Genomic DNA, 27990 nt, shown 5'->3' with positions numbered 1-27990 from the left:
GATGGCAACATATAAAAATGAAAAAGGTAGTTGTACCAAGATAGTTGGATGTTATATTTTTAAAATGTGGTTGCTTATTCCATTTTAAAAGTAGATGTTTTGCTTAGAGTGAAGGTAAGGTGGAAAATTGTTTAACCATATTAGTTTAGCATGCCAATTATCTTCTTTTAGCCTACACTCACTTGGGTGTACCTTGAGCGTCCAGGGAGACAACACAGGATGAGGCATTACGCCAGGGAAAAGAAGAGGAAGAAGTCCCCTCCTTTCTGTCTCTATCAAAGTTTCATTATCCTCTTAGATTCAAGATAACAAAGGTAATTAGAGTATTTACTCTCCCATATGGTTCAATGACTAAGAATTACCTTCCTTTAGAATAATAGTTGGCCTGTAACATAAAGACATTGTGATACTTCTCTTTTCACTCCCTTCAACATTCGACCCTTGGTTTCTTATGGCAATGGTTATACAGAGCAAAATTGTCTGGCCAGGCTAAGGATAACAAAGCTCTCTGAGATCATGAAGCATGGGACATATAATTAATTGAATTTTCAATATAGTCTCTTTATTCCCTTCAGTGTCACGTGGGGTGATGATTGGGACTCAATCCTATGACTTGTTTTAGTAATTGAGAAGTAAGAGGTTGGCCAATGATGACCTTCATCTTTCCAGTATTTGCTCTGTTCATATTTCAATGTCATTCTCCACCTAGGCTCCCTGGTCTGTTATCTCCCTGAGAGCAGGACTTGTTTCAGAGACTTCTTAGTATCATCTTTACCCAGTTCCTGCTTACTGCCTTGGACACAGAAGCTACTCAATAAATACACATGGAATAAGGGAATGTTATCAGTCAATTCACACTGTAACTTCTGTCATCTACACCAGTTAGGTGGCATTTCAGATGATAATTAATTTAGGTTTTCTGAAATTCTGTTTGCAGATATTTAAAATTATCTTGCACTGTTGAATGATAATTTCCAAATGCATCTGGTTTTGGAAAATTTGATATTTAAAAATGTAGCCTCATAAAACAGACAAGTTTAAAAGTTAGAGTTTGTATCCTAAAAGCTGGTTTTCTCTACAACAGTATTCACCACATGGCTTATTTTAATATGTTTCTTCTTTAGTGCATAGAAGTTTGTTTAATGATTGATCCTCACTTGGCAGAGGGTGAGTCCATAGAATATGAATGATTATTACTACTAAATCATCCATTAGCAAAGAAGAAAAAGATCCTCTGAAATCATGATGGAAGGAATTGGAAAATTATTGCTGTGTTTATTATCGACTTGTCAGCAACAGATCAACGTGAGGAGAAACACACCTGCATGCCAAAGGGGAGGTTATCAGAGGGTCATGGTTACCCAAGTGTGGTCCCCTGACCAGCAGAATCAGCTTTGTCTTGAAACTTAATAGAAATTCAAATGCTTGAACCCACCCCCTAGAGGGAAAGCAGTCAGTGATTTAACTTGCCCTTCAGGTTATTCTAATACTGCTAAACTCTTGTAGGAAAATCAGATCTTGTGGAATGACTATAACTGGAAATTCAGCCAATACCCTTCAGCTACAGTGGGGAAGAACAAACCATCTTCAGGTACCAATTTTTGTTCTAATTATCATTTGCATCTCTGAGTGGCAAGATAGTATTATTCAAGTTATAAATGGTTAAAATGATACATGGTCAAATATTTTGAGGGAATATGCAGGTTCCTCTGAGGAACCTAAACTTTAAATGGATTTTTTAAAGAGCAATTTTCCTGTTTCTTTCCACAATTTTTTCTAGATGAGTATAGCCTTGGCACAATACATGCTTTCCAAGATAAAATGAACTAGTTAGCTCTGAGTTTTCCCTCTCAAGGCAGCAGATGTCTGCTAGTTGTTCACCTCCTGCAATTCATATTTATTTTTGCAGAGGGCCAGGAAGAACAAGCCACACATCATTACATAGCCCTGAGAGTTGTGCCACCAGCTGCAGACTGTGCCCTGAAGTTGCTGGACACATTTTAGTCCCAAGAGGAAAGAAAGAGTGAGAGAAAGACTGAGAGAGCAAGAGGCTGTGTGTGTGTGTGTGTGTGTGTGTGTGTGTGTGTGTGTGCGCGAGAGAGAGAGAGAGAAAGGATGTTCATTATTTTCATGATAATTAGTAGGATCTGGGCACACATGTCTCTTCAATATATCCCAATACGCAGACTGGGAAAGCTGAAGCTGATAACCAGGGACTAGGAAAGGAAGCAGCCTTTTAGTAGTTTCTCATTCTAGCCCTTTGCAAAAAAAGGTGCTGTTTTAATTAGATAAAAATAAGAAGTATTATTCACTCTGGGAAGGTAGAAAGTCAACATGAAATAGGGAGGATAGTGAGTAATATTTATACACACACATATTGGTTCCTATGCCTACAACTACATCAACATTCAGACCTCAGCTTAGATGTCACTTCCAAACACAAGTCTTCTCTGCACTCCAGTAGTAGCCTGTCTAAGCTGTGATTTTTCTGGATTTCTTAAACTTTTTCCATGCATATATCATAGCTGTTGGTTCCTTCCACAGTGCCTCACACATAGGAGCTGCTGAAGGAAAGACAGTTGAATGAATGAGTGAGTGAATGGAATAAGGTTGGGCATGAGAGTATTAAAGTTGTTAAGAACATACCCTTTACCAGACCTGGGTTCAAATTCAGGATCTGCCACCTGCTAGCTGTGTGACCCTGGGCAAACTACTTAACTGCTCTGGGTCCTGGTTTTCTTATCTAGAAAGTAATGGAACAAATACAGTAACCTGCATTATAGAGTTGTGATGAATAAATGACAAATGCTGTGAAAGTGCCCACTACAATGCTTGCCACACAGTGAGGTGGTCCATCATTAGCAGTTTCTAGCTGAGTCATGGATTCACAGCTGTTGGTGTGGAGTCACACTATCACACTAATATTTCAGGGAAGGCAGAGTTCCTGAGGCTGGAGAAAGATCTTTGGAGAATCTTTCAAAATGGAGCAGTCACATCCTTACTGAATACCTTTAGAGCAAATCATCAGCTGATCATTGTTATATTTGAGATAGCATCCAGAGTTGGAAACAGACAATGCTAGTATGTGCAAGTAAATATTCTCAGGCAGTTTTAACATACAGCACCATGACCCATGCTTATTAACAACCTAGGGAATTTGCCAGGAGACTGGGAAATACTTAGTTATAAAAGGATATTGCTACTATGATAACCCTAAGCCACTACATCCCAGAGTGTGTTTAAAGACACAGTAATCCCACAAGATGATCTGCCAATAAAGAACATCCATGTTTCAGAAATTTGAAAAATGAAGCTTTCTGTATCTTTTCTTGGAGAATTTCAAAGGATGTTAGAAGGTTAAAGACTTTAATAAGTTCCATAATGAAATTAATTTAATTTTGCAGAATATGTTGTTGACAAGCTGATTTGACCATGGAGCCCTTTGATCAGTAACATCTACTAAAAGACTGTAGAATTAATGTTCTGAACTGGGTTTGGGAAATGGTAATTTGGACATTGTTCTTGAAATGTTCTACCTCCCTCAGCATTGTAGCTCCTATATGGAGAAGAAAGAGACAGGGAGTCAATCTGATGGCTTAGAATTGATACTGAAAAATATTGACAAGATGAGTATCAACTAATAATCCCCTTCCACCTTCCCTCTATTCCTTTCCCTTCTTCTTCACTCAAATCAGTTTCCTAGGATTGCCACCTTTTTACTTATGTCACAAGCATATCCCATTAGGCCAGTGGTTCTAAACTGGGGGCAGTTTTGCCCACCCATGGGGTATACTTTTCAAAGTCTGAAGATATTTTTGGTTGTTGCATCTTGGAGGTTGCTACTCGTATCTAACAGGGATAGCCTTGAGATGCTGCTAAACATCCTACAATCCGCTGGACAGACCCTCACAACCAAGAATGATCTGTTCCAAAATATTAATAGTTAAGGTTGAGAAACCCTGCATCAGACCTACAGTTATGTCACACATTAATTAATATGGTAAATACTTATTGGGCAATTATTGTACCCTAGGCCCAGAAACTAAATGTCTGAGGACAGAGGAAAGGCTAAGAGGCAGGAAAAACTCATGAAATTTATAGTTTAGTGAAGAAAATATGTATTCATTAAATAATCACACAGATAACTATATAATTATTATATTGATAAATATTATGGGATCATATGGTTGATTTTTTAATCCAAAGTTAGGAATCTAGTTTGAAAGGTGTGCATGCAATTATGAGATGAGCTAAATAAAAGCATTCTATTTGAAGTTATGGGATGTTGTCTCAAGCATAGGTGCTTTCAAAAAATGTTTTGAAAAGATAATCTTATATATATGTCCTACCTGGTTTGATATTGTTGAATTCCTTTTCAATCATTTCCTCAGAGGTAGACAGCATAAGATTTCTTACATATAGGATTTTCACTGAAGACATTGTATCTTCATCAACTTCTACTTCTGGTTCTGCCCAGTCTACTGCAATAGGATGTCCCCATAACTGAATTCTTCCTGTTGAAAATGATTACAATTATGATTAATTATGTAGAAATCAGGACAACATCATCTCAGTTTATACTGATGGTCTTTTAAATTGACCTGACACTTGAGGTCTTGAATGAGCAAGATGACCATTGAAATTGGTGAGTACTGATCTTAAGAGACATTCCAAATAAATATAGTAGCTGACTAGAAGGGAGTCCTGTGTGACCAGTGGCTTGTTAAACTTTATATTGATTATAAAGGAACCAGTATGTGGTTTGAGGTTGAAGAGAAATGAGGCAACGAAGAGCACATTTGACTCTGAGAACAGCACTCATTGGGTGGAGGTAGTCACTTAAGGTAAGATAGCAAAAGGGAGAAAGAAAAAGTATGAATTTAGGGCCTAGACATAGAGTCTGACTCCACAGAACATTAAAAAGGTTACGAGGAAGAGTGTTTACTGCTGTTGGAATCTGTGTTGTTAACTAGTCTGGGTACCACAATTGAGATGTTCAAAAAATGATGCTTGGGCAAAGGTGGGTGGGGCTCAGCCATCCTTAGTTTGTTCTCTGTCCCTTATACTTGGTCAAGGCTTAGAACAGCTGTGTTCCCTCTTAATCCTCTTTTACAACATCAATAAATTGGGAATCTGGAGACGTTTTTTTAATCCTAATTAAGAAGACAGATGATGAACAATGAAGTGTCTATGATGAGAAATTTAACTCTTCTGAAAAGGGTAGTTGTTCTCCCTGGCTACATATATTTTTGTATTCCTATAAATACAATTTATTGAGTGTCTTGTACTATACCATGTGTTTCCAACTCATGTGCAATCTCAGTTCCTTCTCACGGTAACCCTGTGGGGAGGTGAATGGTTCCCAGTTTTACAGAATGGGAAATGAGCTATAGAGAGGATAGCTTTCCCAGACCTGTTCTACTTAACCACCTCTCCCTTTTTTGTTTTTGTTTTTATTTTTTTTTTTGTTTCTTGGTGACTCTGCTCCTGCACCCCAACACAGTGCAGATCCTGTCAAAGTGATGAGAGGAGGGTGAGAGTCAACCCAAGTTCTAAATTTGATAGGAAATCTAGTTTGTTTTTCATTCATTGTTTGGGAATAAACTTTATCCTGTAAGCAATACAAATCTTGAGAGAACAAAATCAGGAATTCTCAGTGTTGATAAGGGTTTAGTTGTTTAATTATTACTCATGGGAAGCAATTATTTTCAATCAGAATGCATCTTTATATTGCTTGAAAAGCAGTCAGTGAAAGCATCTGTGGCACTGGCATTCTAAAACCCAAATGAAGAATAGGCATGTCTTAAGAGATAACGGACCCTAGAGAAGCTGGCTCTTGTTACTCTAGCTGTGACTATCTTGTTCTGTATTGGATTCCAGGGGATAGTTTTCCTCATTACTCTCTTCCCTTCCCCTTCTAGGCTTTACATAGATTTTTCATTTGTATTATCCCAAGATCCCCAAGGCTCCTAGTTAACTCTGGTTTTTGTAGCTCAGTAGTTCTCAGCCTTGGCCCCATAATAGATAAAGTCTAAAAAATAATGAAACCTGGGTTCCACCCAATGCTGTACTGGAGCTGGTTCCTATCTACTTGCAAAAATAGATTATTAAGTTTTTGCATTTTTACTTACCAGCTTTATTAAGGTATAATTGATTAATCAAAATTGCCTCTATTTATGGTATACAACATGATGTTTTGATATATGTATACATTGTAAAATGATTAATGAAACTAATTAACATATCCATCATCTCACATACATTTTTTCAGTGGTGATAACATTTAAGATTTACTTTCTTAGCAATTTTCAAGTATACAAATATGTTAACTATAGTCATATTATACAATAGATTTCCAGAAATTATTCATTTTAATGGAAACTTTGTATCATTTGACCAATATCTTCCCCGTACCTCTGCCCTCAGCCCTGGTAAACACCATTCTACACTTTGTTTATATGAATTCAACTTTTTAGATTCCACATATAAATGAGGTCATGCCATATTTGTCTTTCTGTGCCTGGCTTATTTCACTTAATATAATGTCCTCCAGGTTCATCCGTGTTGTTGCAAATGATAGAATTTTCTTCTATATAAAGGCTGAAGAGTATTTCATTGTAACTAATAAACGAGCTCAGTACAGCTGCAAAATACAAAACCAACATATATAAATAAGTAGCTTTTCTATATACTAATAACAAGAAATCAAGGAAACTGAAAAAAATCAAGAAAACAATCTCATTTATAATATCATCCCACAAGAAAATACTTAGAAATAAATTTAACCAAGAAGGTGAAAGATATGTATAATTAAAAACTATAAAATATTGATAAAAAATTAAAGAAACCAATAAATGGAAAAATGTCCTATGTTTATGGATTGGAGGCATTATTATTTTTAAAAGTTTCATGCTATCCAAAGCAACCTACAGATTCAATGAAATCTTTATTGAAATTCCAGTGATATTTTTCAGAGAAATATTTCAGAGAATATTAAGACAATCCTAAAATTTGTATGGGACCACAAAGGATCCTAGCCAAATCAATCTGAACAAAAAGAACAAAGCTGGGATCATCACACTACTTGATTTCAAAATATACTACAAAGCAATAGTAATTGAAACAGTATGATACCGGCATAAAAACAGAAAAGACATTTATGCCGATGAGACAAAATAGAGTCCAGAAGTAAATCCACACATTTATGGTCAACTGTTCTTTGACAAAGGTGCCAAAAATACACAATTGGGAAGAAACAGCCCCTTTAACAAAATGGCGTAAGGAAAACTGGGTATCCATATGCAGAAGAATGAAGTGAGACCCTTATCTTACAACATACACAAAAGTCAAGTTAAAATGGAATAAAGACTTAAATGTAAGACCTGAAACTATAAAACTACTAGAAAAAAACATAAAGAAAAGTTTCTTGACATTGGTCTGGGCAATACTTTTTTGGCTATAACCCCCAAAGCACAGGCAACGAAAGCAAAAATAGATGAATGGGATTGTATCAAACTAAAGTTTCTTCACAGCAAAGGAAACAATCAATGAAGTGAATAGATAACCTAAGGAATGGGAGAAAATATTTACAAAGCATATATTCAGTAAGGAGTTAATATCCCAAATATATAAGGAACTCAATCAATAGTAGGAAAACAAATAACCCAATTAAAAATGCACAAAAGCCTGGGCACAGTGGCTCATGCCTCTAATTCCAGCACTTTGGGAGGCTGAGATGGGCAGATCACCTGTCCGAGACCAGCCTGACTAATATGGAGAAACCCTGTCTCTACTAAAAATACAAAATTAGTTGGGCATGGTGGTGCATGGCTGTAATCCCAGCTACTCAGGAGGTTGAGGCAGGAGAATCACTTGAGCCCAGGAAGTGGAGGTTGCAGTGAGCTGAGATTGTGCCACTGCACTCTAGCCTGAGCAACAAGAGCGAAATTTAATTTCAAATTACAAAAGAAATTGGCAAAGGATTTGAATAGACCTACCTCAAAAGAAGAAATATAAATGGCCAACAGGTATATGAAAAAATGCTCAACCCTAATCATCAGGGAAATATAAATCAAAAAGAAAATGCGTTATCACCTCAACCTGGTGGAATGGCCATTATCAAAAATATCAAAGATAACAATGTTGGCCAGGATTTGGAGAAACAGGAATACTTGCACACTGTTGGTAGTAGCGTAAGTTGGTACAGCCATTATGAAAAATAATATGCAGATTCTCCCAAAAAATAAAAATAGAGCTACCATATGATCCTCCAATTGCTGTACTGGGTTTATATTCCCCCCAAATGAAATCATTATGTTAAAGAGATATCTGTATTCCCATGTTTATTGAAGCATTATTCACAAACATCACAATATGGAATCATCCTAAATGTTCATCAACAGATAAATGAATAAAAAAAGCATCAGAATTTTGTGAGCCAATTGAAGTCACATTGGTAGCTTGAAATCAGCGACAGTGGGAGTGTTAATACCATGGAAGTTGGCAAATACTACAAATCAGGGCTTTTGGTTTTTCCCCTGGGAGCTGGCTGTTAAAGATTTACCAGCTCATTACTGACCTCTGGACTGCCCCTCCCAATTCTGATATAAGTGGGCTGGATCTCGGGATTTTAAAAAGTAGCTCAGTTAATTTTAAAATGCAGCCACAGTTGAGTACTACTGCTCTAGCTTTATTCTTCTAAGCCTAGGACCATGAAGAGCTGCATACGGCTAAGGGAACAGAAATGAGAGGAAGTATAGGAAGCAGTGATTTCCACTAACATCCTTGTGAAGGCCCTTGGTAGAAATAAGTGTTACAGAATGATATGAGAACAGGAGCTTGAAGTAAGGCAAGTTCAAATGTCAGAACAATGATCCTGGCTAGAAAACATATCCTTTCTATCATCAGTTTCCTTATCTATGGCCTACTATTGTTGTGAAGTAAAGAAAAGATGATGCAGATAAAAGACTTTTACATGATTCAAAAATACGCTCTCCTTTTGATATTTTTTTGCCTGTTTTTATATATGTATAGTTTTCTCAGAATATGCACTCTTTGAGTGCAATGATTAGGTACTATTTTTTTGTTTTATTTTAGAATCTCTCACGTCACTCAGAAGGGAGCAATATGTGTTCTAAATTCTTAATAAATATTTAATGACCGAGCACTTCCCAGGAATTCCTATTTACATGCCGTGAAGATAAATACCCAGTATCATTAGCTGATAGATTTAGCAGTGAATCACAAAATTTGACTGAAGAATAGAATCATCTGGAAAACTTAAAACACCAGTACCCCAACCTTGTACCCCAGTGAAGCAGATTCAATTGATTAGAAGCTGATATGGGTACTGATATTGTTTGAAAACATCAGGTAATTCCAACGTGCAGCCCAGGATGGAAAATCATTTAGTCAAATCATGGGTTTTCAAATGTGCCTGGGAGCTTGTTGTAAATGCAAATTACCTGGCCTCACACCAGACCTATTGAATCAAGAACTCTCGTGGTGGGATCTAGCCTTAACTAGATTGTTGTAAATGCAAATCACCTTGCCCCACGCCAGACCTACTGAATCAAGAACTCTCGTGGTGGGATCTAATCTGTGCCTTAACAAGTTCCCCAGGTAATGCTGATGCAGCCTGAAGTTGAGAATCACTACCAGAACTTTCTTCAGCGCATTCTCAGAATGCCTTTCTAAACTCCGAGTGGGACGCAGCAACTTTGCCCTGTAAAGAGCTCAATAAAGATGAGATTTGTCGAGGGAGAACTGACACTGTTAAGAGGAGGTAAGTGGCTGAGGAGCAGTTACATCTCTTTAGACAACCATTGTCTCTCTGTCTCCAAGTCTGGGTCAATTAAGAAAGAAAAGTTTCTTGTGGTCCTCACTTGTCATTTTTCTTAACCGTCTCCTTGTTCTTTAAAACTGGGTTCTTCAGATGGTTGACAATTACAGAGTTCCTTTGTTGTGTGCGAATCTGCAGTGTGTTAACAGGTAGAGTGATCCAAACGGGTGCTAGGTTTTGTTCTGAGATCTCATTAGAGGTGAAGGAGTTTGCTCTTGCTGGCTTACTCACCAGTGTGCTTCATCTTGTTAGTTTGCGGATGAGTTAGTTGCTGACTAAAATCCAGCTGAGTGAAATCCACCTGAGACTGGCTCAAAGGGCCACAGGTAACGGGGTTTGCCTTGGATCATGGTGAATATGGGTAGTGGATGCAGTGGGGTGATAGCCTCCCTATGGTGTATCCTGGACAGAGAATCCACAAAGAAAAGTCAGGACTGTGGGTGGAAGCTTAATAAAGTGCTCGAGAATTTCTGAAGCTTATCTGATAGGCCCTGGCCAGCCTAGTCAGCTTGACTTACATAAAGGAGTTCCTTTGGTGGGCCAATGTGCCACTTTCTTTGGGGAGATAGGGAAGCCTTCAGGAGGTTGACCTTCTCCAGGAGTACTGGATTGTCTTGACCCTGGAAACTGTCTTTCACTTGATTTGGACCCTCTTTCACTGTCCTACTCCCCCACACCCAAAGTGATTTCACTTATCTGTTTTTAAAGATAATAAATGCTTCCTGCATTGAGGGAGAAAAGTGACTAATTCAGGCTGGAATACCGGAGGCAGTTTCTCCAGAAGGTGCTGGCTGAGCTGGGGTGAATGTCACAAGTGAAGGAGGGACAAGTATTCCTAGTAGAAGATACAGCATTAGGAATAAAGGAGACAGATATAAGCATGGCAGTGTCTAGGTCATTGGGGTGTCTGTCTTGATAGAAGAAAGGGTTTTTATTGGGAAATAGAAGGTAGCAAATATGATCATAAAAGAACAGGGAATGAATAAAAGGTCTTGAATAATGAAATCACATATTTAGTTCTTATCTCATATGCAGCAAGGAGTTATGAATATTTTTGAACTGGCCAGTGAGTGACACTGTTCATCCTGTAGGGAAAGATTGAATTCCTACTATTTTGGAAACATTAATCTGGTGGTAATGTTCAGGATGGAGTAGGCAGAGGGTGGGGCGCATGGAAAAGAAGGCAGAGCTGGGAGAATAATTAGATTTTGAAAAAACTATGTAAGGCTTAGGACATGTGTGTTTAGACTTCAATGGTGGCCTGATAACAGGATGGATACAAAAGACTTTTCAGTGGTAGAGTTGTTGACGTTGAAGAAGAAGAGTTAAAGCAGATTGCAAAATATTATGTCCAGGTCACCAGGAAGTATGCCCCCCTGAGGAGTTTTAGTGAGTTTGTCTATGGGCCTGTGACTTAGATGACTTGACTACTGGCCAGTGAAGAAGGACGAAGTTGTGAATGAAAGGTCAACATTAAAAATATCTACCTCTTTAAAAGATTCAGCAATCTTTAAGAACTGTCTCCTTTTGTTTTCACTTTAAGCTGCCTTCCTGAAGATATTATTGAAAAATCTTCCCTAAGCTAGATGCTGTTGCCCAATTTTGAACATTTCTAGGAGGCTGATTTACTATTGGTTTATTTTGAAGAGTATGTACAAAGGCAAAATAAATATGGATGTCTTTGTTGTGGTTGTTTTGCTTGGAATTCTGCTGGTTCTCCCATAATTTTCATGAGAAAAGTTCATTCCAATGTGTTCAGTCTGTCATTCTTGAAATCTTCTTACTTTAATATTCATTTCAAAACTTGTGTAAGTTGTAGTTAATGTTTTAGAACAAGCCAAGAACTGTAAAAAATTGTCCTAAGTTGATCTGATCAAGGCAGTGTTGTGGTGGATGGAGTCTTTTAAACTTAGAATTTGATAATTATTGACCAAATGGGATCTATCCTGTGGCTGTAGTAACTAACAAATAAAGGTGCCTTTCTAAGGACAGATTTTCTCTCAAATTAGACAGAAATTATTAGACAACGGGGAGTCATGATGAAAGTATGTCACCTACTTGTCATTGGGATAATGTATCACTTGAGGTGTATTATTTCTACATTCTAATGGATAATAGACCCTACTTCTAATAAGCCTGATAACAAAATCTATACACAAAAGTAACTGTGATTGATATATTTCATTTTAAGAAGACTCTTTATTCATTATAGGATTGCTGTCATTTAAAGTTCTGGGTTTCTTCAGTGCATGTAAATTAGCCTCAATACACAGAATGAATATTTTTCAAAACCAAGTCTTTGAAAACTTCAGGGAATGGAATCAACTGTGAGATAGTGAAGAAGGTTAAAAAGTTTAAAATATAACATAATGAAAGTTAGAGAGCCAAAAAAAGAAAATTAAAAATGCTGATTTTCTTTGCGGAGGCAGGCAGGATAGAGTGAAGTCCCACCTTTGAGGAGGGGATTGCTAACCTGGTAACAGTTTCCTCCTGGCCATGGCAGCCGCTCGATGACTCTCATACTCCACAAAGGCAAAGCCCCGGTTTTTGGTTTTATCTGCAGCGCTTGGGTAGACGATGACATCGACAACACCTTCAGTAACCTTTTTCATCTCTGATAAGATTTCTTCTCTCTTTTTGGTTTTTGGGATGCCCCCAACAAATAATCGGCAGTTGTCCACGCTGGCACAAACCCCTAAGAGACGCCCATTTCTGCAAAAAGAGCAGGAAGTTTTGGTTGATGAGAATCCTTGTAGGATTCACGTTGAAAATGGATGGCCCTAGACCAGATATGGCCTGCAGGTGTGGGATGTTTGGTCTTCATAGTGTTGAAACCATTTTTGGAGAGTTGTGGCTTGTTTTGCAAGCTTATTACATGTGTCAATTTGTGCTGTACATCATTTGAAGCTGAGTAGCATCTACTTTCTTTAGGCTAGATGTAGATTCAAGAGTTGTCAGTCCTCACCACTCCCTAAAGCATCCCCAGCACTGAGACCCCTACACCTAACCTAACTACACCTAACCTAACCTACACCTAACTCAAGCCACCTGCCTGGCCCTGCAGTCACTTGAGTTTGCAACACCCAACATTCCCTTTCTTCTGCAGCCAAAGAGAAAAGCTATTCTGATGTGATCTCTGTTAAAAACAGTCTCTTATACTTGATCACATTTTTACATATTATCTTATCTGGCTCACACAAAGAGACTGTGAGATGGGCAGAGTAGATGTTATTTCCACTGACAGATAAACTTGAGACTCCAAGAAATTAGAAGACTTACTTAAAATGTTATAGATTTTAAGGCATGAAACCTAGTTCTGGGATCTCAGTCCCTGTTTCTTCCACTGTACAGAGTTGCTTCTTAGCAAGTTGAGGTATATACACCTTCACTGGCAGAGTATACATTAATTAAACTATTCTGGAGAACATTTGGCAAAATGTACCAAGAGTCTTAAATGTGCATAACCTTTGACCAAATAAAGTATATTCTAGGAATACATCCCTGGAAAATAAAAATGAGCATGAGAATTTATGTTTGAGGATATTTATTACTGCTCTTTAAAATCGCCCCCAAATTAGAAATGAGCAAAATACTTCACAGTAAAGAGCTGGTTTAATGCATCTCAACTGAGATGTTATTGGCTTTGGGATTAGACATTTTTTCATTGTATACCATAGTATGTTTATCATCTCTAGTTCTTGCTCACTACATGCCAATAGTGACCAATTGGATCATTCAAAAATGTCTCCCCACCTTGCTAAATGTCCCCTTGGGTGGACGGTACTGCTCCTGGCTGAGAATCACTGGTAAACAAAAGATAGGCATTCATACCATTGCATGCTCTGCAGCCATTAAAAAGAGTAATGTAGAAGAATATTTATTGGTTTTAAAAAACAGTTCACACTATGCTGCTAGGTTTTAAAAAGCTATAAAATAAGTATATGAGAAGGCCATTTTGATTAAAAATGTATGGAAAAATCTGGAAAGACAATAAAATATCAACATAGTGGTTATTTTGGGGCAATGGGGTTATAGAGAAATGGTTTTAACTTTTATTACTTCATGCTTTTTGATGTTTTCCATGTGTTACATATTCAGCTATATGACTTTTGTAATAACACTAAGTTATTAAAAATGGGTAAAGTATGCGTAGCAGAAACAATTCATTTGCCATGAATAAAAACTCTTGGCCAGGTGAGTGGATGATTGGTCTGATTTCCATGGAGCGAGTGGCTGTAGGTTGTGTGGCAGGTTTTCTGACCAGGGTTAGGCCACTGTCCTAACTGTTTCATATGCTTTGCTGAGGAATCAAGGACCATGTGTCAGATCTGGGACAGGTCCATCTCAGTCTAGTAAGAATTGTGCCAGGAGTGTGGTTCTCGTGGGGAGGGAAGTGTTAATAAAATAATCTTCCAAGTTTTTTTTTTTTTTAACTTTACTTAGAAAACACCAAAACCTTATTTTCCACAGTATTAATGTATTTAGAAATTATATTATTTTTGATAGTTAGGGGGCTGTTCATACATCAGTTACCAGCAGGGGGAACCTAAAATTCCATATTTTATTTTTAAAGGGCTGTGGTTTGTCAGGCACCTTTCCCGGAACTATTTAGAGGCAAAGAGCCATCTCCTCTCAAAAGCTGAGGGCACAACTTTAATGTCTCTAGAAGCCAGACTTTTAGATGATGATCAGTGAATATTTGATGAAGTAGAAACTGATATGATGATATGTGGGAGATAAATGATGGATAAAAGCAAATTGAAGGTCTCTTCTCTGCAAAAAAAGTTCTCTCTCTGGCCAGACAGACCCAAGGCAGTGGAATTAGGTGAGGCTGTCTAGGGGTGTTTATTCTGGCATGTCATATTCCATTTATCCTACCCACTAATTTTTAAGGCAACACTCTGCCTTTACCTTGCTTCTGGCATCCAACCTGTGCTTTGACTGGAATCCTGGCCAGTAACTTTCTCTTCCTAATTTCTTTGTCATACTTTTCCTTTTCTTTTCCCTTCTCCTCCTCCAATATCACCATCATAGTCTTCTGCAAACATTCACAGAGCACCTAGTATGTGTCAGCACTGAAATTTATGTACATCATCTCATTTATTTTTCAAAACACTGTATATTTTTATCTTTATTTTATAGACAAAGATGTTAAAGTTCACAGAGGATACTGTTAATTATCAGTGGCCATGGTGGATTGATTGTATTCATTATTCATATCCTATCTATTGCCCAAAAGCATTTACAGGCACTAATGCGTAACAATGTGTTAAGTAGGTACCCAAATCCAGTTGATTCCCTACGTAGCCAATTCTACATCCATCTCAACTCAAATACCATTTTGGGAATAACGCTTACTGTTGGGATGTTCAGGTTCCATGAAAGACCAAGGAATGGGGAAACCTTCCAATTCCTGAAATCATAGAACTGTACTATAGCATTTTGTAGCCCTTTCAAAGCACTTCAATGTATGTTCTTTCATGTGGTGAATGCTCAGAACATCTCTGTATTCAAGTGCCAATGATAAAAGTGATGATCAAGGAGGTCAAAGGATTTGTCCAAAGGAACCTGGGCTGGACCCCAGGTCTCCTGATTCCTACTGCAAACAATCCTCCACACACCACACAAAGGTCTTTGGGTCCATGGAGGCACCTGTGGGAGGGGAACCTCCTTTATGTTTTCTCTAAGACTGTCTTCTAGAATCTAACCTTGGAGCTGAATGGTTAGACTACTAGTAGTTGCCAAATCCGATTGATCTCCTGTGGCTAGGGAGCTTGTAACAAAATGAGCCAGTAGTTAATTGATTTACAGAAATGTAAGGATAATGTATGACTCCTTTTGGGCCTGTAGAAAGTGAGAGAAAAGTGATTGTGGTAAATCTGCTCTTCCTGCATTCATCAAATTTAAGATCCACCCATTTTAAGGCACAGTTTTGTTTCAGAAAGGGAATAGAAGTTTAAAGGAAAACTGCATCTAGAATTGATAAACTATGCTAAAATATAGTTTTTTAAAAAATAATTTGCTAACTTATTACCATATTTCAAACACTGGGTTAGGCACTGTAAAGTTGTTATAGTATTCCTGCAATAAACCTATGAAATAGATAGTATCCCCATTTTATAGAGAGGAAATTGAGGCTGAGAGACGTAAAGTTACTTGCTGGCACTCAAACGAAGCATGGCTGACTCCAAAACTGTTGCTTTTTAACTGCTATGCTAATCTTCCTCACGCATGGCTCAGGGCTTCCTTTAAGAAAGAATTTATGACAGTTCTCTCTCCAAGTGAAGATTTTAGAAATCAGACAATTTTATGATGTCAGTTCTGTTTCCAGTTTATAAAAACTGGTTATTGGCTGCACACAGTCAATTGCATCCAGGAACTGTCCTCAGGTCTCATAGTCTTAACTACTCTCTATTTTAGCTGCCCTGCAAATTTATATTCCAACTACGACCTGTCTCCTGACTCCATTACAATGCAGCCACCTCTCAATGCCTCCCCTGGGATGTCTAGTGTGCATCTCAAATGAAAAGTGCCCCAAAGAGTCCTTCCTGTGCTATCCATGGCAATGGCACTGACAAGTTCACAGATACTTGGACCAAAATCCGAGGTTTCCTCCCTGAATTCTGAATTATCTCACAGTCTAAATCCAGAATCTAGCCAGTTTTGTGTACTCATTCTCCAAAATATATCCCAGATCTCACCCTTTCTTATCTTGTCCACCACCGACCCCCTCATCCAACTACCACCCTCTCTTGTCCAGATCTAGACAACTGTAGAAGCCTTCTAACTGGTGTCCTCTTTCAAACCTCACCTGCTATAGTGCATTCTTCACCAAACAGCAAAGGAATGTTTTAAAAACCATAAATGTAATCAAAACTCTTTCCTCCCTTCTATTAGAAGAAAATTCAAATTCTTCACCACAGAGGATTCTGTACTTCCTCTGTACAGCTCTCCAACTGTATTGCTTTCAGTTCTCCTGTCTTTTTTACCCTTGCTGGCTGCATGGGCTTACTTTCTGCCCCTCAAACATATCACACTTGTTTTCACTTTGGGAACTTTGCACTCGATGTGCTTTCCTTTCCTGAAATAACCTTCCCAAGATCCGATTGTCATGACTGATTCTTTTCATTCAAGCCTCAGATTAAGTTTCACTCTCCCAGGGAGTATTTTCTTAAATAACCCAAATTAGAGTAGCCACCTCCTCACACAACTTTATACCATCCCTTGTTTGATTTTTCATACTATTTTTAGTAATCTTAGATATTTTCTCTGTGATTAGGAAATTATACCTTGATATATTCCCAATATTTTGAACAATATCTATTATATATTTATGAAATAGGTAAATTATTGTTTTGTTTCTTTGAACACTCGTAGAACTTAGATATTAAGTAAATATTTAGTCATATTTATTTTTACAAAATGCATTCTAACCTATTTTATTTCTGGCTTGGCTTCTTTTTTGGCATATACCATATTAGATAAACTTGACAGAAAAACAGATATAGGTGCATTGTCTGTTTCACTTTTAATCTAGAAGAGGTAAACCTTACCTAATTTCATAATTATTAAGTTGCTTGATTGCATTCTTGGCTTCCAGTTTATTTGAAAATGTTACAAATGCATATCCTCTATTGTTTCCATTAAAATCCATCATCATTCTCATTTCATAAATTTTACCAATCTGTAAGTAACAGAAATAGAAAATTTATATTTATACGTTTGTACTTCTGAATGTGTGTATGTGCTGATGCAGACACACACACACACACACGCACACACACAGTGTTTTCTGAAGCATGCCTCCTGCTGGTACTAATTGGCATTTGCAATGTGGAATGGTTTGCATATTTTCATGTGGGTTCAGATCAGTTATCTGATTCATGAGAGAAGTCAAGTTAAATAAAATGTTCACAAGTAACATTTCAGCCTGAGTTAATAGAATGTGTTTTTGTTAGAGCAAATGAACTTTCACCACATAATTATCTGAAACATCTCAGAGACATGAAAACACATTTTATCATAAGTACAATTTCTTACATCTGTAATTCCAGCATTTTGGGAGGCCAAGGCAGGTGGATTACTTGACCCTGGGAGTTTGAAACCAGTTTGGGCAAGATGGTGACACCCTGTGTCTACAAAAAATACAAAAATTAGCTAGCGTGGTGGTCCGTGCTTGTGTCCCAGCCACTTGGGAGGCTGAGGTGGGAGAATTGCTTAAGCCCAGGCACTTGAGGCTGCAGGGATCCATAATTGTGCCACTGCAATCTAGCCTGGAAAACAGAGCAAGACACTGTCTCTAAAAAAAAAGTATAATTTCTCGATATGTATGTCCATGTCCTGTAAATTGTCCTCTGAAATCTCCATAGTTTAATGTCCAGTTGGTCCTATTCTATCATTGATGTTTAAAACAAAAAGCAAGAATGCTCATTTGCCAAACTAACTTCTTAACTGTCTTTTTCTCAGCCATGACATCAAAATGGACACAGATCTGTTTCAGGGGATGATCTGGGAGCCTTGTCACTTTCTCCCTCTGCTGGCTGAATGTAAATGCTAGCCTAAATACTATTAACTCAGGGCCAGGGCCTCCAGAGCACGAGAGTACTCTATTCCCCTGGCTATCGTGACTCTACTTGCCCATATGACACTCCCTTCTGCCCCATGACTGTCCTGCAGCAATCTAGACTGAGCAATTTACTATTGCTGGCTGCTGTAAGAAGGGTTGCCCAAATAAATATGATGGGGCATGTCTCAGAGAAGTGCCGTTAAGCACATGCCATTACCTTTGTGGTTGATCACTTCTCAGCTCAGCCTTACACTACCCCACCCCCAGTTCTTCAGTAATGAACATTTTTTTTCTGGGCTCAATAGGAAAGATTTGAGCATGTTTCATCTCTGTTTCAGGTTTTCTTGATGCTCATTTTCAGATTCAGTAGATACGATTCTTACAGAATTAAGTCTTCATTATTTGTCCTCATGCCAAGAGGGATTGCACGTGTAAAATTAGGTACAGTTCTGAATCTGAGCCTATCATACATACACACAGACAAAATTGATTTTGACATTTAGGCAGAGAGCTAAATTCTCATATTTACTAAAATTTTCAGGAATATACTTGTTGCTAAAAACTACTTGGTAAATTGTTAAAAATAAAATTTAAATTTGTGCTCTTCCTTTAATTGAAAAGCCATGTTCTTAATCTTCTGGATGCATTTAAATAGATAAGAAATTTAAACTTGGAGAAGAAGATTTCATTCTGGATTAACGTGTACAGATACATGTTGAGTCATGACAAACATATACATTCTTTTAAAATGAAAATATTGTACTTTATAAAGCCATATTAAAATTTCAAGTTGGAAGAATATCTAATTTTAGACAGGGTGTTGTAGTGTTATTATAGATGGATAGACACATTGAGTTTGTAGTAGATGGCAAAGATTGGGGAACAAGATACAGATTTGAAAGTCATTAGAAATTGTAGCAATTCAAGCTGTCAGTAACAGGACAAGAGCTAGGTCAAAGCACTGATTATAAAGAGACAATCACTAAAAACTTTGTCCATAATTGAAGAATGGTAATTGGAATGAAAACAATCATTGATCAAGAAGGATGAGAATGAAGTGAAGAGAATAGGATTTTTCCCTTGACAGATAATAAAAATTAAATGTTAAATTTGGACTCACTTTTTCACATAATGGTATAAGCTCATCCTCAAAAAGGTCTCGAGGAAGTTTTCCAATAAAAATTTCACAGCCCCTTTCAGGGGGTGCAGCATCCCAGCCAGGTGGAGGGCCACCATATTTTCTTTGTCCATTCTCCTGCAAATTCAGGACAGGCGTGAAGGAGAGGAGAAAACGATAAAGTCTTTAATTCAGTTTCCTTGAATATTTTTCAAAATCACTTCACAATAAGGAATGTATTTATCATGACAAATAATAATAGTTGACTGGTTAAAGGAGAAAAAGTAAACCTTTTATATGGATTATAATACTACACTCTGCTTCAGCAGCTTGCTTGAGATAAACATTGTAAAAACTTGTGCTAGGCAAGTATAAGGTTTTTCTTTTTTAATTTCATTGAGGTAAGAACACTTAAGAGATCTATTTTCTTAGCAAACTAAACAGTGAACAGATCAGGGTAATTAGCATATCCATCATCTCAAACATTTATCATTTCTTTGTGTTGGCAATACAAGGAATAGCCTTCATCTAGCTATTTAAAACTACATATTAATAATATATTATTGTTAATTGTAGTCATCCTGCAGTGGTGTAGAACACTACAACTTACTCTGGCTGAGGCAGAAGGATCCCTTGAGCCCAGGAGTTCATTATAACTTCTACAACTAATATTTTAAGAAGTTTTATGCTATAAAATCATACATGTGGAAAAAAACATAGTGATATATAAGGTAAAAGAAAAATTCTCCAATGTAACACTCTACCCATCCTTAGATGTAGTTACTGTTAAAAATTTCAGTCTGCCCTTTCAAGTATTTTTCTATGCATATTTTTAAAAGACATGTTAATTGTTTAAAGACACAGTTTTGTATGATAGTTGTTTTTTAAAATTGAAGTAAAGCAGCTTGTGGTGTGCTTGTTAAATCTTCATATACATCAACTTGAGTTTTTCTCAATTATTTTCTAAGTATTAGCACAAAGCCTCATTGGATCACAGTATTTAATTGATGTCTGTGGTGTCTATGGTCCTGATCACTTTTTTATTTCTAATAACTCATACCAAGTTTTTAAAAATAATAATTTTAAAAGATGTCATATGAGTCTTCTACTTTGCCTGGATTCTTTTTTTTGTTTCAGACAACTGAAGTTTTAAAAATCAAACTGAATATTTAAATTTTTGACTAGAGAGTTCTTGTATATTTTTCTTACTCTAACATTCTTGTCTAGTAGCAAAACTTTGATATCACTGAGAAGTCTGAGAAATTGAATTCTTTATGATTATAGAAAAAACCCAAAACTTGGTAACTTGGTGGTCTATATCTCAACTAAGAATTACCTTAAAAATGTGCAATTGACATTTTCAGAGACATTAATGGCTTTTATTCATTTACTTATTTTCAAACAAATAGCTATATAGTACTTACTATATGCCAGATACTGCTCTGTTATTACTTAATGTCATGGGTTAAGTAAGGACTGTTACTATTCCATTTACATAAGGTGCCAAAGCCCAGATAAATTAAGTAATTTGCCAAGATCACATGGTTGGGAAGTGGAGAAGCCAGAATTTGAACCCAGGCAGTCAGGCATCAAAGTTCATCAGCTTAATTTCTAAATTTTGCTCCTTTGATATATGAAAGCCATTTAGAACAGATGCATACATTAAAATATTCCTTATTCGCCCGGCATGGTGACTCATGCTTGTAATCCCAGCACTTTGGGAGGCTGAGGTGGGTAGATAGCTTGAGTCTAGGAGTTTGAGACCAGCCTGGCCAACATGGTGAAACCCCATCTTTGCTAAAAATATAAAAATTAGCCAGACATGGTGGCACATGCCTGTAATCCCAGTTAGCTGGGAGGCTGAGGCATGAGAAACACTTGAACCCAGGTGAGATTATGTCACTGTACTCCAGCCTGGGTGACAGAGCAAGACTCTGTCTCAAGAAAAAAAAATTACTCCTTATTTATGAAAAAATTTATCATGCCATTAAATAGCAAATTCCCTACTGCAATTTAAAATCATTTCAATTTCTAATCATTTTATTACATAAAATATTTGGAAGAATATATCTCATATTTCTAACCACAAAATTCAAAGTTCAAAACTTTTCAGTGCCAGTATGAGGCACTGAAATTTCCACAAGTGACACCTGATCTCATATGATGGGTACCCAAAATTATTAAAAGCATTGTATAAAATTACCTTCAGGCTATGTGTATAAAGTATATATGAAATGTAAATGAGTTTCATGTTTATATTTTGGGTCCTATCCCCAAGATATCTTTACTATGTATATGTGAAAATTCTAAAATTAAAAAAAAAAATCTGAAATCCAAAATACTTCTGGTCCTAAGCAATTTGCATACCAGATACTCAACCTGAATTGCCAAATTACCGTCTTTCTCCCTGGGCAAACTCTCCATCTGAGTGACAGTGATTCTTCTGAGCCCATTTTTGCATATCTTTGATGTCTATAACATTCAACAGATTATTAGAATAAATTTACTATACATTTGGTGGCATTTTTACCCTTGCGGTTGAGGACACTGAACTTTCATCCCATAATAGTAAAGTGGTAATTCCAGAAATTCTACTTTGAAAAGCTTTGATAGTTTGAAATTAAATAGGCAACCAGCAGATTGACTTTTTAAAATTTATCTTCAACTTTCTTGTTTGCTATAATTGCTAAAAATGTCATCCAACTATTTTATGCATATCATGTGTATAGGAGGATTTATCTGCTTATGATCTGAAATAATTGACCAGGAAAGCATATTAATTATCTTTATGTGTTTTCTATAAACGCTTGAAAAAATTCCAAAGAATATTTTTTGAGACAGTAAAGAGATGCTCTGAAGCTCTCTCAGTGGGGGAGATTTGCTCTGTGAGCCACCCACCGGTCTTGGAATGCACCAGTAATGGAAGTCCAGACCAATTTAAGGCAGGCACTGGGCATTAGTCATGAGGTTAGAATAGCTGTCCATTACTCAGAAAGGACAGTTGGGCTCTGGGTTGCTAGTATGTCAGGCACTATTTTCATAGTTGAGGAGTTTAAAATAGATAAAGCCCAGTTATAACTGCTCTTTTCCCTCCTAGCTGATATCTTACTCAAGGGAAGCATTCTCTCCAGCAGCACAAATGTATTAATAGTTCAGACTAAAAGAATATAGATTTTTGTTTTTCGTAAGACAGTGTTCATTAAGCTCTGGAAACGTTTATTTTTCTAATCAAAGACTTAGAAACTGTTGTCTCTCTAGAGTCATATGCAAATAGGTGGAAAATCTTCAGCTATGTAAATGAACAGTTGAGGACACAATTCTAACTATAAATCCAGTGGCTTTAATTTAAATATTGGATGTTGAGTCTACTCAGTAACTCAGTTAATATGTCAAGAGTACTTGGAAATTTCCTCCTATCACAGATATTTCAAGTCCTTCATGATGGAGCCATAGAGTCTTCAAGAGATTATGTCTACCATCATCTTGACCTTGGATGAAAACCATACAACCTTCTTCAATAAATGATTCTAAGCAATAAGTCTTAGCATGGAGGTTGAATGAACTGAGTTAATGTTGGCCATTGAGCATTTGATCTTATTATACAGTTGGGGAATCTGGGAAAAAATTGCCTTCTCTTCTAGAACTTAAAAATGGCAGATACTTGATTTTTCCAGCTTTCCTTGCAGCTGGGGCCATCATGGTTATTGGACAAGCATGGTTTCCTTTACTAAACCATGGATAATCATGGTTTCCTTTACTAAAATTTAGTTCTGATGAAACAATCACAAATGGTGCAAACTTTAATGCTGAGTGTTCTGTGATGTTAGATAACATTTTCTTACCATGACAAATATGTGATGTGGTTTTGGGTATTGTTCTTAAAAGCTTACCCTTGAATTGTATTCTTCACATCTAAAGTTTCTGTGAACCAATTCCCTTTTAATAAACTCTTTTCTATTTAGCCAGTCAGAGTTAGCTTCCGTTACTTGCACATGATAGTAATGGCAGCAGAAACAACAACTATCTTCAACTGAATCAGGTATTTTGCCGAGTGTTTTACATTCATTTATTCTTCTCAATAAATCTATGAGGATGCTACTACTATTGCTTTCATTTTATAGTTGAGGAATCCAAAGCTTAGAATATGTCCAAATTTATATAAGCAATAAACAGCAGAGACTAAATATGAAGATGCTTGTAGTCACATTATCTTTCTTTCATTTTTACATTAACACAATACACTAATTTTATAGATGAGGAAACTGTATCCAGAGATATATAACTTGTCTAATATCACAATGGTTTAGTTTGTTGTAGAAAACACTAGAATAAAGATCCTATCATTCTGGATTTGGTGAACTTTATGGCATATATAGTATTCAAAAATTCTGATGATTTTTCTTCTCAGGCTTACCAGCCTTATAAAACCTCATGTTATGTGTTACATTTACTTTCCTGTTCAACTTCACCAGTCATGGACACTGGATGATTATTGTTTCCCATAAACAAGCCCATTCATAACTGGAAGGACATTAATTAAGGAACCCTCATTCAGCCTGTTTTTTCCTGAGTACTAATTTCAATTTCTTTAATGGCTCTTTGGAAAGTTCATATTTTAAATTTGTAATCGTCTTTGTGGTTCTCTTTGGTTCTTTTTTTTCTCTCTCTCTCCAAGAGGGAAGAAATTGTGTGCTTTTCATAACTAAACTTGTTTCAGATCTTTTCCTATCCATTTTCTAATTGATCAGGTTTGTTTTTATTCCTGCTCCTGTTCCCTTAGGTCCTGGTTAATCTACCCATGCTTAGTAGCATTTCAAGCCTTTATCAGCTTGCCAGTCACCAGAACCATGCCTAGAACAGTGGTTCTGTGCCCAAACTCCTGTGCATGGTTCTTAAAGTTGACAACAAGGCATTGAGGACATCTCTCTTGACTGTGTCACTTGTGTTTCATGAGTGTATACTGTATTTTTCTAGTTATTGATTTATAAAATTAAAGTATTTACTATACATTATTTCTACTATATTCCACCTATATACTAGATCATTATGTGTTAGATAGTTTAATGAAAGTCTATAGGGCCATAAAATGTACCAACAGGACTCTCTTCGATGTGATTTTACCTTTGTCTCCTTCCACAGATTTTGTTGACTGAGGACAACAAACAGTGCTATAGGGGATATTCATTTTTAAATTGTAAATAAAATAATTATCTATTTTGTATAGTTTGTTCCCCTTCACATCTTGTTAAAATCAGTGACTTCATGTTGGTAAAATCTGTTTCTAGACTGGAATTTAGAAAGCAGAATTTATTTGACTTAATATAATGTAGAAGTTGGCATTATTTCTATTAGCTATTTTCTACAATTTTTATAAGGCATATACAATATAAATGCCAGATATAATGTTGCTGAAGTAGAAAGAGTAATAACATTTGTAATATAAAGACTAAATGAGTTGTTGAAATTTATGGAAATATAGAATTAGAAACAAAGACAGGAAAAGCTAGGGTATGAACATAATATTCAAATATTAATTTAGCTTTATCATCATACAGCCTAGTGTTTCTCAAAATATGTGAGGATATTAGGTAGTTTATAGGTCAAAATTTCTTATTTTAATAATTATGGATTTTTAAATGTACATTAGAAAAAGTATAATTAGCACACAAAACCTATGGGTTTCTACTTACATAAATGAGAAAAGCTTTACTTTTAAAAATAAATGACTAAAAATAGTAAGTTGATTTAATTAATTCTAAATAAATAGTATTGGTGGCATGTTTCTATGCCAAAAATCATGAAGAAAGATACAAATGGCTCTTGACTCTTGAAAATTTATTGATTGATTTTACTTTTTACAGAGCCTTGACATTTTATCTTTAAAAAGTGTATGACATGGTTCTTCTGAGGAAACAGCTATTAGTAAATTATGAGTCAACTTCCTGTTTCACTTTAGAAAGTTGACAATTAAGAATCTATTTCCAAGGAAATTAATCCTAATTTCACTTGAAGTTGTTAACTGTCCTATGGAAGCAGAAGCAATTTGTGTTATCAAATTGATGCATTTAATAATATCTTTTAATAATTTCCCTTTATATTTAAGGGATTATTCAGCATCAATGTTTGAAGCATTCAAAAGCAAATAGGCTTTTTAAAATGATGTGTTTTGAAAAGATTTTTATAATATATGATGTTGGTCCTTCATAAGAATACTGAATTTGAAAATAGACAAAATTAGAAAACAAAACTTTTTTTCAAAATTAGAAAACAGAAAACAGTGTTTTTCAAAATTAGAAAACAAAAAGCATTACTGCGTGTGGGTGTGTGTTTCTACAAAAGAGAACAAGTAAAATGCCAACTTACTTCTAATACTCTCTGTTTACCTTTTCCAGTAAAGTTTGCATAATGATGGACTGCAAAGCATTATCTGTTTTTTTGAGTCCGGGAATTGCTGTGCTCACTCCTGACTCTGGGCATGTGGCTTGACACACTGCTTCCATCTGTAGGAACCTCTAATTCCTTCCAAGAAGTAATTAGGTGACAGCTTTAGTGATTCCTTAATCGGTTTGGGGCTTTCATCCTTTTAGAATGTGTAATTTATTCAATAGACCCATCTAACTTTTTGTTTACTTACAGATACGATTTGCCTTTTTGAATTAACTATTATTATTGCCACTAGATCTGATTAATTTATGCAAAACTTCCCTTGTACAGATAAAGACACAATGAAGAACATTTGGTATGGGTAATTGTTCTTCTATCTTTTCCTAGTTCAACATATGCCAAACATAATCACATCTAATGCACTGGGGTTGAGGCATGTAAGGAATTTTATACAATCATTCTTCTACTTACAACACCCTTGTGAATTTTAATTTCTGACAAGCTGAGGGACGTGGCAAGCCACTAAATCTTTTCTGATTTTAATTACTTCATCTACAAAGGAGTAGGAGGGTTGACTGGGTAATTGCAGTAGTCCTGTCGGGATGTCAGGGTGCTTGTGAAAGGAAGGCTGACTTTGATATCATGTTTAATGGAGGAAAATGTTCATAGGCTGTTTTGTGAGTTAGTCAATTGGAGTCTTAAGAGGATGTTGTTGTAATTTTAAAAATCAGTGTATCTCCAATTCCATATCCACTTGACATGTATTCTGTTAACTACCTAATGACTTTTTATGCATTGATTCACTTTGTTGCTTAAAGAAACTTGTACCAAAAAGAAAATATATATTGTCCTTATAAGTGGAATATCAGTATTATTTCTCACAAATGAACGGTAATTATAAAAACAATTGTAAAAGAGGGAAATCATGATCAACTTCTACCTAGACATTGTCCTCTACTAAAAGCTCTAGACCTACTCTTGGTACTTAAAAAGGCTTGCAGGGCCTGGAGAGGTGTTTAAATCATACTTCCAACAACTAACTTTCCTCACCTGAAATCCTGAAAGAGTGTTGAAAGTGGAATAATACTCTCTATATGGGATTGGATGTTATTTAATGATGTGGTGAATGTACCATTTAACGTCATCTCGGTTCTCTGCTCAGCACCTCTTTGACAGTGTTATAAAGGATCACAGCTGTTGAAATCCTATACAAATTCATGATTGGCAGAATCTGTGATCTCCATAATTTCTTCTTTGCCTAGCTGGTTTGAAAGCTCTTTGCATCTCATAATGGTAAGCTTTCAGGTTCTGAAGGTGAAGAGTCACTTATGTTTAGTTGCTGATCAGTACTAACAACCAGATAGCACTTTTAAAAATTGTGAATTTGTCAGCAAGTGGAGTCCAAAGTCCATAATGCCTGGTCTTGCTTCTGCATGTTTGGGTCATGAAGTTCACACTGATTTTTAAGCTGATAAAATAGAAAACTTCTTTGCTTATAGCTTAAGGGAAAGCACTACCATGTGCAGTTTGTGAAGATTTTGAATCTTATATCGAAGACTTCGTGTATAGCCAACACCCTGTTAGGCTATTCAAGGAGAAATTCATTACTATTTGGAAACAATAGCTTCTGGAACATATCTGTGTTCCTTGGGATAATGAAGTTCCTTCAAATGTTGGGCACACACCCTCCACAAAGGAATTCACAGAACTCCTTCATTTGGAGTCTTTTGCACCATGCTGTGGCATCTCTGGCTAGTAGAAGTAAGACTGCTTCCTAGCTTTAAAATAAAGTTGGCCTGTGGGTGGCTGGGATGATAAGCTTAGGGAAGCATGAGCCTGTGATCATCTACTGGTCTCATCCTGTTCTGATGCTTATTGCTACCTATTTAAAGAGTTGATATCTATGCACTTGGTGAATGACCTAAGTCCTTGGATAGCAGGGATGTGAGCAGGTGGTGAGAACAGTCAATAGAGGCAACAGTAGGACCCAGGATCTATATTTTTCTATGAAGTCAGATTCCTATCTCTGTCCCTAGGATTTTTTGTGCAGCAGTTGAAAAAGGATGTCAATGCCACAGTGTT

The 27990-nt window shown here is 36.5% G+C and overlaps 1 protein-coding gene across 3 annotated transcripts in view; it reads right to left on the bottom strand.

Annotated features, from left to right (window-relative positions):
• The window catches only part of A1CF (APOBEC1 complementation factor), a 76019-nt gene that overhangs the window by 15586 nt on the left and 32443 nt on the right, over positions 1–27990 (bottom strand). For all 3 annotated transcript variants that reach the window (XM_017536385.2, XM_017536387.2, XM_017536388.2), the window contains 4 exons: positions 19528–19662; positions 17395–17525; positions 12315–12553; positions 4350–4514 (listed from right to left, as the gene is read on the bottom strand). In XM_017536385.2, coding sequence (XP_017391874.1) covers positions 4350–4514; positions 12315–12553; positions 17395–17525; positions 19528–19662 — 670 coding nt within the window. The remainder of the gene's footprint in view (positions 1–4349; positions 4515–12314; positions 12554–17394; positions 17526–19527; positions 19663–27990) is intronic.

This window comes from Cebus imitator, unplaced genomic scaffold, assembly GCF_001604975.1.
Source record: "Cebus imitator isolate Cc_AM_T3 unplaced genomic scaffold, Cebus_imitator-1.0 Scaffold97, whole genome shotgun sequence".
NCBI classification, from domain to species: domain Eukaryota; kingdom Metazoa; phylum Chordata; class Mammalia; order Primates; family Cebidae; genus Cebus; species Cebus imitator.
The sequence above is the reverse complement of the archived record's forward strand: the minus strand, read 5'-3'. Positions and strand labels throughout refer to the sequence as shown.